At 42.5% G+C, this 16,994-nt stretch overlaps 1 protein-coding gene across 2 annotated transcripts in view; it reads right to left on the bottom strand.

The window, feature by feature from the left end:
* Positions 1-16,994, bottom strand: part of Adk (adenosine kinase) — a 382,119-nt gene that overhangs the window by 317,678 nt on the left and 47,447 nt on the right. For both annotated transcript variants that reach the window (XM_032917960.1, XM_032917961.1), the window contains exon 3: positions 6,813-6,866. In XM_032917960.1, the coding sequence (XP_032773851.1) occupies positions 6,813-6,866 (54 nt within the window). The remainder of the gene's footprint in view (positions 1-6,812; positions 6,867-16,994) is intronic.

The raw sequence follows: 16,994 nt of genomic DNA, 5'->3' as shown, positions 1-16,994 counted from the left end.
GGTCCTGAGTTCAAATCCCAGCAACCATATGGTGGCTCACAACCATCTGTAATGTGATCCGATGCCCTCTTCTAGTGTGTCTGAAGACAGCTACAGTGTAAGTTTTTAAAGGATTTTAGCAAAGCTAAGAAGAAACTATGCATGTAAAAATTTCAAATGTACAGAACTGCATAAAAGTATGTCTGCTAGTTTGTGTGCATGGTAATGCTCACTACACCTTTCTTGGTTTAGTATGAAACCTAGGATGACCTGGGACACACAATCCTCCTGCCTCGGATCCCTAAGCTGTCTCTCAAATATCACGTTGGCTTTAACTAATGATTGGCTATCATTACCCCTATCTCCGTGTGTTTAGCAATCCTTTTAGGTATAGCTTCTTAGATTCTACCACTAAACCAATAGGAAAAGGTTGAACATATCATCTGTGGATGTGGTTAAGATGGAAATGACCTCACTGGATGTCAGTCTGGGCTTCTAAAGGAAGGCATCTGATGATATCAGAACGAAAAGACCAAAGGAATCAACCACAGGTTAAATACTTATTCCCAGAGTAGCAGTTACATAAGAACCGACAAGTGGACACCCTAAGGAGCTTTTCAAAGACTAATTCAAAAAGCAATGTAGTAAAGTTACTTTGTAAAGATTGCGACTACATAGAGAAACAGCTTTAAAACAATGGTTCTGGGGCCTGCTGGGATGTAGTCAGTGTTTGAGAGCGCTTGCCTGTATCCCTGAGGCCAGAAGTGGTTCCCACCACTGGAAACAAACATATGAACAAACACAATGTATAGTTAAACGTTCCCTACGTGAGGGAGACTGGTACCGTAGCTCAAATTTCCCAATGGAAGTCCCGGCCATAGAATCAAAAAGCTAAGACAAAAGAAGTTGGGTATGTTCTAGAAAGGAGACCCAAGGCAAACAAGGATACCAGTGACGAGGGCTCCGAGTAAAACGCTCAAGGAAATGAAAACCACAAACTCGGCTCAACATTATATCATGTGATATACAGGTACAACATTCAGAATATAACTCAATCAAGTCATAAGGCTGACCCTGCCTAAGCACGAAAGCTCTCTGTGTTAATCTGACATGAACCTTTGAATTTTTGCCTCACCTTGGGAGAATACTAAATATCTTCAAACTGAAAGTCAGGTGCACACAACACCTGACCAGTTTTCTGCAGCCCATTCAGTTGTACATCTAAGGTGATTTCTAAAATCGCAACTGGTCCTGTGGTATTAATTTAGGCAGCAAGATAGTGTGTTCGTTCTTCTCAGTTACTATACCAGACATTAACCTTCTTTCAAATGACTGTGGTCACAGATGACTCAGAAAGTAAGAAGGCTTGGTGCTCTTGCAGAGGATCGGTTGGGGTTTGGTCCCAGTACCCACATGGCAGTTCACAACCATCTGTAACTGCAGGTCCACCGAGACCATGCACACGTGTGGTACACACTAACAAAACACTTAATAAAGACAAAGTAAAATAACCTTTAAAAATAAGTAAATAAAACAAACTTACTATATTGCTTAAAGAGCTTTTTGGTGGGACCAAAAAATAAAGAAGGTGGGGTGGGGTGGGGTGGGATGGGGGGACAGGGTTTAAGTGGGAACCAGAAGACCGGTCTCTGCTCCAGCACTGTGATGAATGGGTGTTAACCTGTAACAGATCGGTTGATTCCTGGGACTCACCCTATGCACAACAAAACAGGTATTGGGCTTTAGCTTAGATTCTGTCTTTCAAAGTCAAGCAAATAAACCTAAGTCCCTTGAAGAGAGAGTTCCTTTTCTTCCTCTGCTTTGTAGAGTATAGCAAAGTAGGAGGAAAATCACCTTTAGGCTATCTCTATAAAGTAGTACGATACGTATTTGTTAATAACTTTGCAACTAGTAACTTTTCTTACATGAATCTCCTGACCATATCCTAATACACTGTTCATATTCCAAGCAATGAGAAATTTATTTGTTTATAAATGAATGTGAATAAAAATGGTTCTTTTACCATTGCAGGTATGTAGGCATGTTCAAAAACAGAAGACAAGGGGTTGGGGATTTAGCTCAGTGATAGAGCACTTGCCTATGCAAGCACAAGGCCCTGGGTTCGGTCCCCAGCTCCGAAAAAAAAAAAAAAAAAAAAACAGAAGACAAACTATTCCTGAGTCTCTGTTTACAAATGAAGTTGGTATCTTTCACTCTTTTGATAACTTTATAGAGCTATGATAGATATACAGAACTATATGTCTAGTGTGACGGTATATGTGTCTAGTATGATGGTATATGTGCCTAGTGTGATGGTATATGTGCCTAGTGTGATGGTATATATATGCGTAGTGTGACGGTATATATGTCTAGTGTGACAGTATATATGCCTAGTGTGACGGTATATATGTCTAGTGTGATGGTATATATGCCTAGTGTGACGGTATATATGTCTAGTGTGACAGTATATATGCCTAGTGTGACGGTATATATGTCTAGTGTGATGGTATATATGCCTAGTGTGACGGTATATATGCCTAGTGTGACGGTATATATGTCTAGTATGATGATATATATGCCTAGTGGGATGGTCTATATGTCTAGTGTGACGTATACATGTCTAGTGTGACGGTATATATGCCTAGTGTGATGGTATATATGTCTAGTATGACGATAGTATATATGTCTAGTATGACGGTATATATGTCTAGTGTGATGGTATTGCTCAGATATAAAATGCAAGTTCCTGGCGCCTAGCATTTGTTAAAGGCTTCATCCTTAACTCAGTGTTCAAAAGGGAGACTTCTGGAAAATGAAGGAATCACGGGAGCTCTGCCTTAATCTGTAGAGTGCCCTGCTAACGGATTAGGAATTTAACCATGTTATTGAAAAGTGACACAAAGTAGGAAGATCCGAGGCCTCCCTGGAGGGGATATGCTCTTAAAGGGAGTATCTCATGACTGCCTCCTCTCATCTCCCTTGTTCCCTCTCTCTCAGCTCTCGTCCTCTAAATCTCTGTCACTATCTGGGCTTGTTGGTTTCCCAGAACAGCACCCGCCACCCTGTCTTGCCACAGTCCCACAGTGATGAAGTCAGCCATCCTGGACCGACCGAAGTCTAAGTCTCTGAGCCAAAATAAACTCTTTAGATTGGCTCTCATGGCACTTTCTTGATGTGTTATGTTCAAACACAATAACTACCACAAGGGGGGAAACACTTATTGAATCAAAGTGGCATTTTTCTTATTTTAAGCTATTCCATTTATAAAACTATGATGGCAATGGGGTAAAAACAATCCATAGAACACTAACAGCCAGTTTCATTATGGGATTATTCAGAGTCAAGCATGAGCCCCACAGGTTGGGATTAATCACACCACAACTGTAATTGCTTTCCTCGCTAGCTTTAAAATCATCCCCTAGAGCGGAACATTCAGAGTGGAGAAACAAGCAAAAGTCTGCTTAGAGAAACAAATGTCATTGCTGACCAAATCTTTCCCTGTGTGGCAAGTGGGTTTTCCAGGGAGTGGTTGGGGAAAATGTCCATGAAGCATGAGTGACTGAGTATGGAATCTGATTCATCAGATTTCAGAAACTAAGGCTATTGTTAATAAAAACATAGTTACTCCACATACAGCAATGCCAACCATCAGTATACCAGAAGCTCTTGTAGTCACTGAATCAGGGAAACTGTAGGTGAAAGTGAGCTAATGTAAAGTATCCACAGATTTTTTTTATATCATGATTTGTCAAGGTTATTTTGAATATAAGAATCAATAATAGTGTTTTTGAGAATAATACATGCCTTGTTAATTATATAATTGCATTTTAGGGATTTCTGCTTTGTTTTAGTGTGTAAGTGTGATGTATGTACTTTACATGTGTCTAAGTGCAAATGCATGTATACCACAGCAAAAATGTGGAGGTCGGGGGTCAAGCTCAGGTGCTATCCACCTTGTTTTGATCAGGGTGACTCTTTGTGGTACACACCACTGCAAACAGCACGCCTGCTGCCCCGCAGGCCTTGGGGAACTCTGCTATCTCTGTATCTTCCGTCTCCCTGCCAAAGCTCTGGGCTACAGGCACACTGTGTTCCACATGTTCCAGAGTCGCAGTCAGGTGCTCATGCTTGGCAAGCTCTGAATTCACTGGGCTGTCTTCTCAGTCAAAAAACTGTTTCATATCTATATTTCTTATTTTTTTTCTTTTTTTTTTTTTTTTTTGGAGCTGGGACCGAACCCAGGGCCTTGCGCTCTACCACTGAGCTAAATCCCCAACCCCGTATATTTCTTAAAACCCTGGTCCTGAGTACAGAGAGATTTGGGTTATTCTTTTTAGCAGATATAAAGTACTCGTTCATATTTATGGGCATCATAAACTTTAACAATTCAATACATGCACACAATGCATTCCCATCAAACCAAGGTGAATAGCATTTCTACTTTCTCTGTGAGAATTTTAGCTATTTAAATTTAAGACACAAATGACATTATTTGTAAACACGTTTCATGAGGAGCTGCTGATAAATTTTTAATTTAAGATTCTGTTCATACTCAATTGGGAGTTTTCATTAGTGCAGAGGTCAAAAAAACCTACATGATAGAAAGCAAGTCAAAGTAAAGTCACCCAACTGCCAATACTCGCCAATAAAGAACAGATAAACTATTCAGATAAAAATGCCGTACTAACACGGGGCATGGTGGCGCATACCTTTGATCCCAGAGCTTGGGAGGTAGAGGCAGGCGGATCTCTGTCAGTTTGGGGCCAGTCTGCTCTACAAAGCCAGTTCTTGAGGGCTTTTACACAAAGAAACCCTACCTCAAAAACAAAAACCCAACCAACAAAATGCCATACTAATCAACAATAAAAAAGGAATTAAATGATACATGCAACAATAATGATCCGTGTCAAAACAAATCAGACAGCCAAGCATAGCAGTGCACGGCTCTCACGCCAGCACTCATGAGGCAGAATCAGACATCTGGGAGTTCAAAGCAAAGCCAGTATGGTATGCAAAGGAGTTCAAGCCAGCCAGGGCTACACAGTGAAAGTCTATGCCAAAATAGGGGGTGGGGAAGGAGAAGAAATGAAGAGGAGAAGGACGAGGAGGAGGAGGAAGAAGAGGAAGAAGAGGAAGAAGAGGAGGAGGAGGTAGAGGAGGAGGAGGAGGAAGAGGAGGAAGAAGAAGAAAAGGAAGAAGAGGAAGACAGAAGAGTAGAGAGGAGGAGGAAGAAATAAAAGAAGCCTTATTTAAAAGACTGAATCACACATATGGTTTCACTTACTCAAGATTCTAGCGTAAGCAAATTGGAACAACAACAACAAAACCTTCTTAACTACTGAAACCTAGTTATTTGGGGTAAAGTATTCTGATATCTGACACTTACTCTGAAATGAATCCAAAAATAAATAAACAAACTAATGAATGGCTTGGAGACCAAACCTGAAAGTGATAAAGAAGTACAGTAAAATATGAATGATAAAATCCAGATGGTGAGTGAATGTGAAGTGTGTTTCATTTTTCCATAGGTATATTGTTATGTGCCAGATAAAATTGTTAGAAACATTTTTCCATAATAAATTGCAAGGAAAAAGATCATTAGTCAAGCTCTAAACAAGGAGGTGAACTGTGTCTTGGACAGCTAACAGACTTTTAAATAAACATTAAAACAAACTAAAATAGCAAATGATTAAACTGTTACATAGCAAACAGTACATAGCACACATGTGCTTGCATGTGCAAATAAAGACTAAATTAAGTAAATTAGGACAGATCAGAGTTAGATATTAGTTAAAATGGCTACTGGGTATAGTGGCTCTCTTCTATAACTCGTAATCCCAGCACTCACAAGCAGAGGATTACACTGAGTCCTAAACCAGCCTGGGCATATAGCTATATTTTCCAGCCTGAACTACAAAGTTAATTAAATATGAACACTAATACCTAGTGTACCTAGTACACTGAGAACTTTGGAAAATCAATATGCTTATAAAAGTGATAGAAACCTAATTAATATGCAAAGTGCATGGTGAAACCTACAGATAAAATAAGAATTAAAGTCCTCCAAGTCTTCCTTTTACAGTATTGATGCTGACTGTTTATATAATACTCAACATTACTAGCATTTTCTTTATTGAAAAATGAGGAAAAGTGAACCAGTTTAAAGAAATAGAAACATATAAGAATTTTAAAGTCTCCCTCTTTAGATAATCCTAAAATCCAAGTTTCAAACGTCCCAAGCCTATCATTTGTAACTAAAACACTGACAGTCCTTGTCAGAATGCAATCTTTTAATTACTACCTTCCCAGAGAAAAACGTCAAAGAAGATGTTCCAGCTTTCCATAAGTATTTTGCAAAAGCAAAAAAATAGAATTCTAAAAGAAGTACATTCAAAAATGTAAAAGCATTCACATTTCAAGCTTCATGTTTGAAGTATTTCACTTTGAACAATAGGTGGGTATTTGCTTTTGCATAAAGCTATAGAAGACAGAAAACCATGTTTCTTCATCATAAGCAGGTGCTAGCACCTGAGTAAAACCACAAAATTAATCATGAGGGAAAAAAAAAGAAATGATGTGTTTCCAAATATACACGTAATCTGGAAAACCACGGGACATGTTTCAATGGGTACCACAATTACCCCTGGGGTTCATGGGACACAGCACAAACTATACAGTGCAAATTATCCTTACCCCACTATGATCACAGCCACAGTGCTACATGCATATTAATTATATACACGTTATATAATATATATAACTTTTAATTCAAGGGGCTTGAACAACATCTGCTTCCTAGAGTGGAAGGTACGGCTGAGGTCTAATGAACTTACAATTCCTTGTGCTTGTCTTCAGCCAAGATCTGGTCGTTTGGTTTCAGAGAATACCTGCGACACACAAACAAGGCGCTGGTCAGATAAACATTCAAACATGCTTGCCTCAGCCCGACATTTGATTAGAGCTCCAATCAAACTCAAGTGTGCAGCCTGTGGCGTCCTTTCAAATGAGCACTGCGACGCAGTTCTATGTCTCTGACTTAATTGACAAAACACCACCAGCTTTGCCAGGAGGGGCGGAAACCAGACAGTGTCCTAAAAACGAGTATTTTGGAATAAATATTTCTTCAGAACTGCTTTTAAAAGTTTATCAAGAAAAACCGTTTGACACAGCCATGCGGAGATTAACAGGGTCGACTGTTCCCTAACACTTTGTGAAAGACTCAGGTAAGCATGATGCTTCTGAGAAAAGGGCCAATAGAGAGCTCCTTACTAAGCCTCTTCTGCACGTGTTCGTTACTTTCCTCATGGCTGTGGCTAAAACACCTGTCCAGAACCACGTGAGGAAGGGTTTGTTCTGGCTCCACGTGAGGAAGTCCGCCATGTTGAGGACGGCACGGCACAGGAGCACCAGGCTGCTGGTCACAGTGCACCTACAGACAGGAAGCGGAGAGTGACCGATGCTCAAGCTCAGCCAGCTCCCTCCTTTTATGTGGTACAGGTCCTCAAACCACGGGAAGCTACCACCCACGTTCAGGGCGGGGCATCTCACTCAATCCCCTCGGAACCCAGATTAACATAAGTGATCACACCAAACTTGCAGAAAACCCTTGACACCCGGCACTGGAGGTCAGGGGAGGCCGAAGGGAAGAGCCTTAAGAAGCTTTCAAAGCATGTCTCCCAGAACCCCGTGTCTCTAATGACTGTAATCAGCTAGCCTGGTGGTTTCTACGTTCTGCTTTCAATAATACCGAAGAGCTTAATCAAATGACTCGCTGATGTGTAACTTTTGATAAGTGTTCAAATAACTGGCACCGATGAAAATTCTGTTACAATCCAACAAGCAATGGGGACAGACCGCTCAGCTAGCACAATCGTACCAGGGAAAACGTGAAATCTTGTGAACACTTGTACTCCTAGCAATAAGGAGGGAGAGGCAGGTCTAAGTGTGCAAAGTTAGCACACTTGCCTAGCGTTGGCAAAATACTGGACTTAACCAGTACCACGGATTCACACAGCAAACTAGAATATTACCTCGCAGGGGCAAAGAATATTATTAACTCACAGAAGAGCGAACTAACTGAACAGAAGCGTTAGAAACAGTATCATCGCCTCATTTAAAAGATGTATTTCTGATCATCGTATTCCTTTTATTTAATTATTCATACTTTAATGCATTTGTGTGCTTTACTATGTGGGACACATACTCTAATGACTAGGAGAAGCTCTAGAATTAAATTTACATATGTATTTTTACTGCAGAAACAGAGTAATCAATATTCATGAATATGTTAATATACAGAATGAATTACACAGGATAAAAGTACAACATGATTTAAAAGCAAAGGAATAGTTTTAACAGGGAAAAAGAGCGTGTATATTTTTGTAAAGATTGTTGTATAGGATCACCATGGAAATTAGGATTCACAAAAACGGTGACTCGTCAGTTTTATTCAGTTACGAAAATCATAAATATCAATGTCTGTGAGAGTATCTGTTTATCAATTCATGACTATGGAACGTAAACATCTAAAAGTCTGAAGTAGCCCCGTGGGACATTCACACAGTACTCGGTGCATCACTCAAGAGGCATTAACCAAAGCCAGTCTTTCCAGGCTCGGCGGAGAGAGAGTTTCTTGTCTTTTCCGTCTCACAATTCGGCAAGCAAGAGGAAAGTTAAGTTGTATGACCTGTAACACTGGCAGTGGCGGGAAAGGAAATAGTTTCCTCCTTATATGACCGGGAAGAAGCAGTTTTTATCTGTTCCTCTACTGCCTTGTCCCCCTCCCATCTCGCCTCCCGGCTCTTTCCTCATAAATGACATTCTCTTCTAGACTGTCACGGTAAGGACCTGAAAGGAATCAAAGGGGACCATTAGAGAGGACCCACACTAGACAAGCAGCAGGCAGAAAATCCTCTGATTTCCATCAGCCTGCCACACAGGCCCTCAACACTGAGTGGGAGACGCCCACGTGACTGCCCACGTGACTCTGCCCACGTGACTGTGCGCTTGTCAGAGGTTATGCAAAGCTTTACAGCAGTCTCTGGCCTGCTCTTACCAGTTCCAAACCAGGTAAGGGGTCTAGCAGATCTGAAAACTTTCTCCTTCATCATCTTGCCTGATTTTGCTTAATCTTATCTTTCTTCTATGACCTGACACTTCATACTGCTTCCTAGGAGACTGTCTAGTAATGTATTCTGTCTGTAGTTTACATAAAACAAAACACACACACACACACACACACACACACACACACACACACACACACACACACAGACACACACACACACACACACACACACACACACACACACACACACACACACACATCGCACGCACCCTCAATTCTGACACCGACTCCAACCCTGGATGGTTTCTAAAGCCACGTCTGGATTAAATTATTTACCACGGGTACTCATGAGATTCACTGTGAACTTCTAAATTTAAATTCTGACTTTTACTGTCCCTCCCCAAGGAGCTGGGCTATTTCACTCTCTCACTATCCATATACAACAACGTGGCATGGGGGATCTTCAGGATCTTCAGCAGGCAGAGGTTTCACTGAGGTGACTTTACATGGGCGTGATGCACGGCTCACAAATTGAACTCAAGTCACCTGAACTTCAAGCAGAAGGCCCTGAGCCCCCACAAGCTCCCCACACTCCACTGTTCTGGGCCAGGCCCACTCCCTAACGCCATGTGTGGCCTGTCCCTTCCCTAAACAAGAAAGTGAGTACACACTTGTCAGGTATAATGATGTAAATGATTACCCAGAAGTCAGACCTCGGTTTGGTCACTTTCTCTCCCTGTGCCGGGCACTTGCTTGTTTATTTACATATGTGTAGCTATACACACGTATGTGCCTCTGCACCTGTATTTGTGGGCTGTTTCTCACTGAAGTATCCATCATAAATACCAACTTCACCCAGTTGTAGTTAGGCAAATAACTACTACACGAGATTAAAACAGCCTGTGCCCACAAACTATTGTTCTTGTTGCCTAAAAGAGTATTCTAACTTTTAAGGCTATAGTAGTCTTTTGTTTACGAATCACCAAGGAAATCATAAAATGTGGTGATTTGCTTGCCTATGTAATTTAAAGACATTTCAAAGCTCAAAATTAAACTCTTTATAGTCATTTACAAGCAAGAGAGGTGGCTCAGAGGTTAAGAGCGCTGGCTGCTCTTCCAGAGGTCATGATTTCAATTCCCAGCAACCACGTGGTGGCTCACAACCATCTGTAATGGGACCCGATGCCCTCTTCTGGTGTGTCTGAAGACAGCCACAGTGTACTCACATACATAAAATAAATAAATCTAGAATGCAAACAGGAAAAGCACCTTTTAAAGACACATACAATCTGTATACACGTGGAACTAAGGTTTATTTTACAACCTAAAGTCATCACCTTTAACCCACTTTGAAAGGCAGTAAACTATAATTACCAATACGAATAGAAGGGAGCCCTGTCACCAAGACGACAGATTATATTTCTCTCTGAATATTCCATTCTGTTGTCACTTGTTGGAATGCTGGCACCCAGAACTGGTGCTAGACCCATGCTACATGTGTGCTCAGCCACTGAACCACACCCCCGAAGGCTCAGGGGTTTGTGTTTTGTTTTGCCTTGTTTTTTGGAAGGGGCGGATGTTTTAGCAGTTTTGCTGTGTCACTTAGGCTGCCCTAGAACTTGCTTTGTGGCTCAGGTCCGCCTACCGCTCATTACTTGGCTTGGGGTAGCCTTAAATGTTAATCTCCTTGCGTGTGTACGTGTGCGTGCGTGTGCATGTTCGTGTGAGTATAGGCATACATATGCTATGTGCAGCCCAGGAGCTGGAATCAGAGACAACTCTGAGACTCGGTTCTCTTTCCACAGTGGTTTTCAGAGACCACACTCGGGCTGGTGTACAGAGCAAGCACTTCTCAGTCTGAGCCATCCCCTGGCCTGGCCCTCAGTGTTTCTGAGAAACAAAACTACAAGAAAAAAAAAATCCAAAACTGAACTTCCCACTGGGTTCTTCCTAGAATGAGGCAAAGCGCGACTTGTTCTCTGTCTGTATCGGGACAAACACACAATCTAGGGAAGTATCACACGGGGTGTGGTGGCACACACCTTCCATGGCAGCACTAGGAAGGCAGAGGCAGGCAGATCTGTTAGGTTTGAGGCCAGCCTGGCCTACATAGGAAGACCCTGTTTCAAAAATTTTTTAAAAAGTGGGGAGGGGTCTATAACCATTTGTGAGATTGAGATACAAATATAACTCCCTAAAGCCACATACAACAAAATGGTGGTGTAGAATTTCAACATCTTTTCCTACTTGAACTTAGCAAAAGACAATGGGATGGACAGCAGGAAGCAGAAGGTGGGAAGGTGAGAAGGTGTTAGCTTGCCTCTAACCCACACAAAACACCTCCCACATGAGGTTAAAGTCAGAGATCCGAATTAGGCTTATTCCTTACGGTAGTTAACTTTTAAACTGATAAGGATAAAACTACCCATTCCACAGGGCTGCTACCCAAGCCCATCCTATGTAATAAATACCCACCTCTCCCCGCTCTTTGGAAGGCTTCTACCTCTGCAAAAATTCAGCTAGCTCAGGGGGGAGGCATTTTAAAACATACATAACTTTTATAAGTTTTTTTTAAAGACAGAAGCAAACATTTTACATTTGACATGTGTTCTTTCTCTGATGACTAGTGTAAGACCTGCAAGGCCCTTAAGGAGACTGTGGGTGACATCCAAAGAGCCCAAGGGAGGTGCCATAACCGCATGCTGTTGACAGAACACAGCTGGGCACAGCAGGACCATTAAACACGTCTACTAACGGCAAACCACCACCAAAGGATGAAGCAAGGAAAACTTCCTTAAAAAAAAGAAGAGGAGGAGGAGGAGGAGGAGGGAGGGAGGGGAGGAGGGAGAGGAGGGGGGAGGAGGGGAGGAGGGGAGGAGGAGGAGGAGGAAGGAAGGAAGGAAGGAAGGAAGGAAGAAGGAAGGAAGGAAGAAAGAGAAGGAAAGAAAAGAATAGAAAAGGAGCTAGAACTAATGCAGACAATTCCAACAATGCCCATGTCCCTGCAGACAATCATGTAGGTAGTTTACCTCTGTGTGTTTGGGGAGTGGGGGAGTTAGAACAGAGGGAGGGCAAAAGTGTTAACCACCACTACCACCTGCAGACTGCTGATCGGATCGACCCACATTCAGGAGGTTTATAAAGAAACTGAGTAAGAGGGGTTGGGGGTTTAGCTCAGTGATAGAGCGCTTGCCTAGCAAGCGCAAGGCCCTGGGTTCGGTACCCAGCTCCGGAAAAAAAGAAAAAAAGAAAAAAGAAACCGAGTAAGAGTGAATCACATAGTCAAGATGAAAACGACAGCCAAAAGTTACACAATTTGTGAAACAGTGTTTTAGCTTCTCATCAGCAAAGCAGATATGAGAAGGAAAGGGTACAACTGGATTTTAAGCCCGAATGTATTATAAAACAACTATATTCTTCATGATCTTAAACAGTTATTCACATCGTGACAGGAAATTTCAGAATGTGTCACTGCTGGGCTCTTGGCCACATCTACAAACTGGCGCATTACATTTCCTCTTCCCACCACCCCACTGCGATTTTCCCAGCTGGGTGACCAGTAACATCCTACTATCAAAACACAGTGAGCGCTGTTAAGGCACGTTTCACTATGTTTGCAATGCGTCTCTTCCCATAAACTCATGTACCTCTTGGGACTTTATCCCCATCTCCTGCTAATAAGCTCAGTGTTTCTCCCTACCTAGACTCCTTCCATAACTACTTTTCCTGGTGAGTCTTGGTTTTTAGAAGACACTTATTAAAATTTTTGAAGGTGGATTTAAGAAACGAAACCATGGCGGAGCACTTCACAGGCCAATGTATAAATAAATAGCGATAACGGTATGGGTGTCTGTGCAGCAAAAGCATCCCGAGTGTTACCAGCAATGACTGAAGTCACAGCAGTGAGCGGCAAACCACATCATACGTAAATAGGTCAAAAGCGCCTATCAGTAAGGTTAATAGCTGTACAGACTGGGCTTATTGTAACTGTAGTACTATGAAAGACAATCTAAGACTCTGATGACATATATCAAAACCTCCACGGGATAGGAGGGTAGATACAAGATGGCTCAGCAGGTAAAATCACTTGTCACCAAGCCTCAAGACCTGAGTTCAATGCTGGGACCCCACAAGAAAAGAATCAACTCCTATAAGCTGTACACACCTTCTCCCTCTCCATCCATTCCTTCTCCTTCCTCCCCCGTCCCCTACACACACACACACACACACACACACACACACACACACACACACACACACACAGTTCATAAGCTAGGCATAGTGACGCATACCTGTAATCTCAGCACTCAGAAAGCTGAGGCAGGAGGATCACTAATTGAGGCCAGCCTGGACAATTTAATGAGACCTAGTCTCAACCATATCACCTTGATGTGTTACCACTTCAACAACCCAAAGAACTGAGATCTGGAGAGTTTATCCCTTACAAACGCAGATGTACAAACAAGACATCTATCTCCTCCTTTACTGAGCACCTGCACACCCTTAGATATAAAGTGACTGACTGCTGTGACACGACACTTCTGGAGTTGAATTCGCAGACTGCGAATCACAGATTATAAATCTCTAAGGTTCCTTTGTAACTTGGTTCCAGTGCTGGAAACGAGAGGAAGACCAACGCATAGCGCGCTGGATTGAAAATGAAGAACAAGGCTGGCAATTTAAACTAAGTGGGCAGCAGTCAGCTCTCTGCAGCCACGCTGAGCCGGTGCCTGCCTGGTCCTGCTCAGCCCTATCTCCACCTCTGGGTGATGGAGCAAGCCTGTGTTCCTACAATTCCCCAGAAGTGAATAAGCCTCAGGCCATCAGCAAAACACATCTCAGATCCACACGTGCATTGTGCACATCACGGAGAGGCACTTCCTGAGGGAGTGGGCGGACAGCATGGGCACTAAAACACCACCTGCCACTCGTAAAGCTAAATCAGAAGAAAACGCCAAGGAAGGAAAGCGGCTAATTAGTGGGCGGTGAACAAACTGGGAAGACGGGAAGGAGAGCGGCTAACTAGTAGGCGGAGGACAAACCAGGAAGATGGGCTGTCCACAGGGAGGGAAATGACCAACTGAGGCACACTCCCCCGTCCCCCCGTGTTTTCCCTTTTATTGAAAATGGATTATTTTCCTATACTAGAGTGCATTTCAAACTCTCACCAAGTGTACTAAATCTTCCCATGAAAATCTGCCAAGTGCTCTGACTTTTCCAGAAAGTCATGAATACACAAACACGCAAATGCCTTCTCAGCTCAGGCATTTCTGCAATTCTCAGTTGCACCTGGAGCAAGAGCAAGCAGGTTTTAAAAACCCAACAGCAGAGACCAGTTTTGAAACTGACAACTACTGGACAAAGTGAAACATGGAGTCTTTCTGACAGAAGCAGAAGGTAGGTAAGAGTCTGGGAGGAGAAGGCCACACAGGGTTCTGTGGTCAGGTCACCTGCAACAAGCCATCCGACCTGAGTTCAATCCCAAAGACTCACAGGAAGAAAGAGAACCTATTCCGCAAGTTGTCCTCTGATCTCCATGTGCACTCTAACGTACACAAGCAAGCACAGAGACACACACGATAAATAATAAGTAAATAAAATGCCTTTTTTTTTTTTTTGAGACAGTATCTCTGTGTATCCCTCACTGTCCTGGAACTTGCTCTGTAGACCAGACTGGCCTTGAACTCAGAGATGCCTCTGCCTCCAGAGCTGTGTGTGTGTGTGTGTGTGTGTGTGTGTGTGTGTGTGTGTGTGTGTGTGTGTGTGTGTGTGTGTGCAGTAGAGCGCCTGCCTGCCATGTGAAGGCTCTAGGTTCAACACTCAATAGTGCAAAAATAAGGCTTTCATCTCTAACAGCCCAATCTCTGGTAATTTTACCATTTAATGTTTTGTAGCCCTGAAGGCATTTCCATATTAGCAAGTATCTTTCACTGTCTCTCCAGAACGCTGGTCTTGTTGAATCCTCATTTTGTGAAGGATGTTTGCACTGCACCATGAGTTAAGGTGCAGATGTAGGGCACGACTGAGTAATCGTAAGGAGAGATTTATTGGGTTTTATTTGGGGATTTTGTTCGTTTAGCTGGCTTGTTTTGGTTTCTCCCAGTGTAGACGAGGCTGGCCTTAACTTATGACTCCTTTTCGTGTTCCTGACCACGGTCCAGAAGTTGTAAGCACACCCCACCACACCTTCTTGTAGTTTTCACGTTTCTGCTTTTGTGATCTTTAAATCCCAGCCCTTGCATTTGAGGAGTGGCTCTGCTCTAAAATTTTACAAGTACTTCATGCACTTGAGAGGATGGCTATGGCTTGCCACTACAGTTGAGATTTTATTTTTCAAGTGCCAGTAATAACTGGCTCTCCCCTCCCTACCACATTAAGCTTCATAACTCATCACAGACTTTTTCTCTGCTTTTGAGAGATGACCTTGCATACTGTAGCCCGGGCTAACCTTGAACTCATGGTCCTTCTGCCTTAATAATAGTTTGTCACTATGCTTTAAGGATTCACTTAAGACTCGTGGAGTGCTGTAATTGTAGGTGTGTGCCATTACATTATCCCAGCTTTTTCTGTAAGAGAACAATTCACGAGGTAACAGTAAGTATCTCCCATTATGTTCTTAAGTAACACAGTAAGAAGAAATTATATTTGCCTCTCTGAAAACCTAATATATACAAGTACTGGATTTCCAGAAAAAGTGAACCAACAGGGCATATACACATATTCATATACTGATAAATGAAGAGAATTTACCGCAGGAATAAACTGCTGTGGCTATGGAGATAAAGAAGTTCTAGAAGAGGTCATCTGCAAGGTAAGGTCTAGGATGCAGGGAAGATAACTATCAAAAACAAGGGACCCAGGGAAGGGACAAGGGGTGTTAGAGTAAATTCTGGAATCCAAAGGCCTGGGAACCTGGAGTTCTGATATATAAGAAATCAGAAGAACACTGCCTCACAGATCCAATAGACCAGTGACTTTTATGTGTTATCTGCAAACTCAGGCTGATTTTGGGCGATGGGCCACAATGACAGATAGACCTTCCCTATCCAGTCCACTCAGATTCACCAACTAATCTCTGGAAACATTGTATGCATACACATCAAACGACGTTATTCCGGATACCTATCTGGATTCAACTAGTCTACAAAAAACCGAAAAAAGACTTCTGCTGCTTACACAGCTTGTCAGACCCCAGACCAACCTCCCAGTGAAAATCAAACTTCAGAGATTTCATCTTTCCAGATTTAAAACTTTGAGATTTTAACCTTTTAGGACTGTCCTCTAGGGAATTTTTAGACTTCAGGAATTTTAGACCGATAACTTCGATCACTGGACATGGGGGTCACAAGCCTTTAATCCCAGCATTCAGGAGGCAAAGGCAGGCAAACAGACCTCTATGGGTTTAAGGCCAGCCTCCCAGAGAAAAAAACCTTTGATCTTTTAGAATTTCAGAACTGTCCTTGGTGACCACAATCAGTACCAGGAGAATAAATCCCACACAAAGTGTACAGCCAGAAGGGTACACATACAATTTTGTAACAGCATCCAAGCTGCCATCTGGGGTGTGGCTTGGTTGATAACATGAACAAATACCTCAGTTTGATCCAAAGCCCTGAACAAACCAAGGAGAATGGTGTGTGTTTGCAACCCCAACACTCGGAAGGCTGACGCAGGAAGATGGCAAGTGTTTGAGGTGAGCCTGGGCTATAGAGCAATTTCCAGTTCTGCCTGGGGCAGAGATAAGACCCTGCCTTGGAAAGGAAAATAATTAACTAAGCGGAGGAGAGTGACATAGTTAAATAAAAATCCAAGCCCTAGAGAAGTTATATTCTCAAAGGGTTGAGGCCAACCAACTTTTAGGCCAGCCAAGAATATATACCAAGACTGATCAGGAAGAGGCAGACAGACAGACAGACAGACAGGAGAGATAAGACAAGGCAGAGAAGAG

The sequence above is a fragment of the Rattus rattus genome, chromosome 12, assembly GCF_011064425.1.
Source record: "Rattus rattus isolate New Zealand chromosome 12, Rrattus_CSIRO_v1, whole genome shotgun sequence".
Lineage (NCBI taxonomy): Eukaryota > Metazoa > Chordata > Mammalia > Rodentia > Muridae > Rattus > Rattus rattus.
This window is presented reverse-complemented; position numbering and strand designations above follow the sequence as displayed.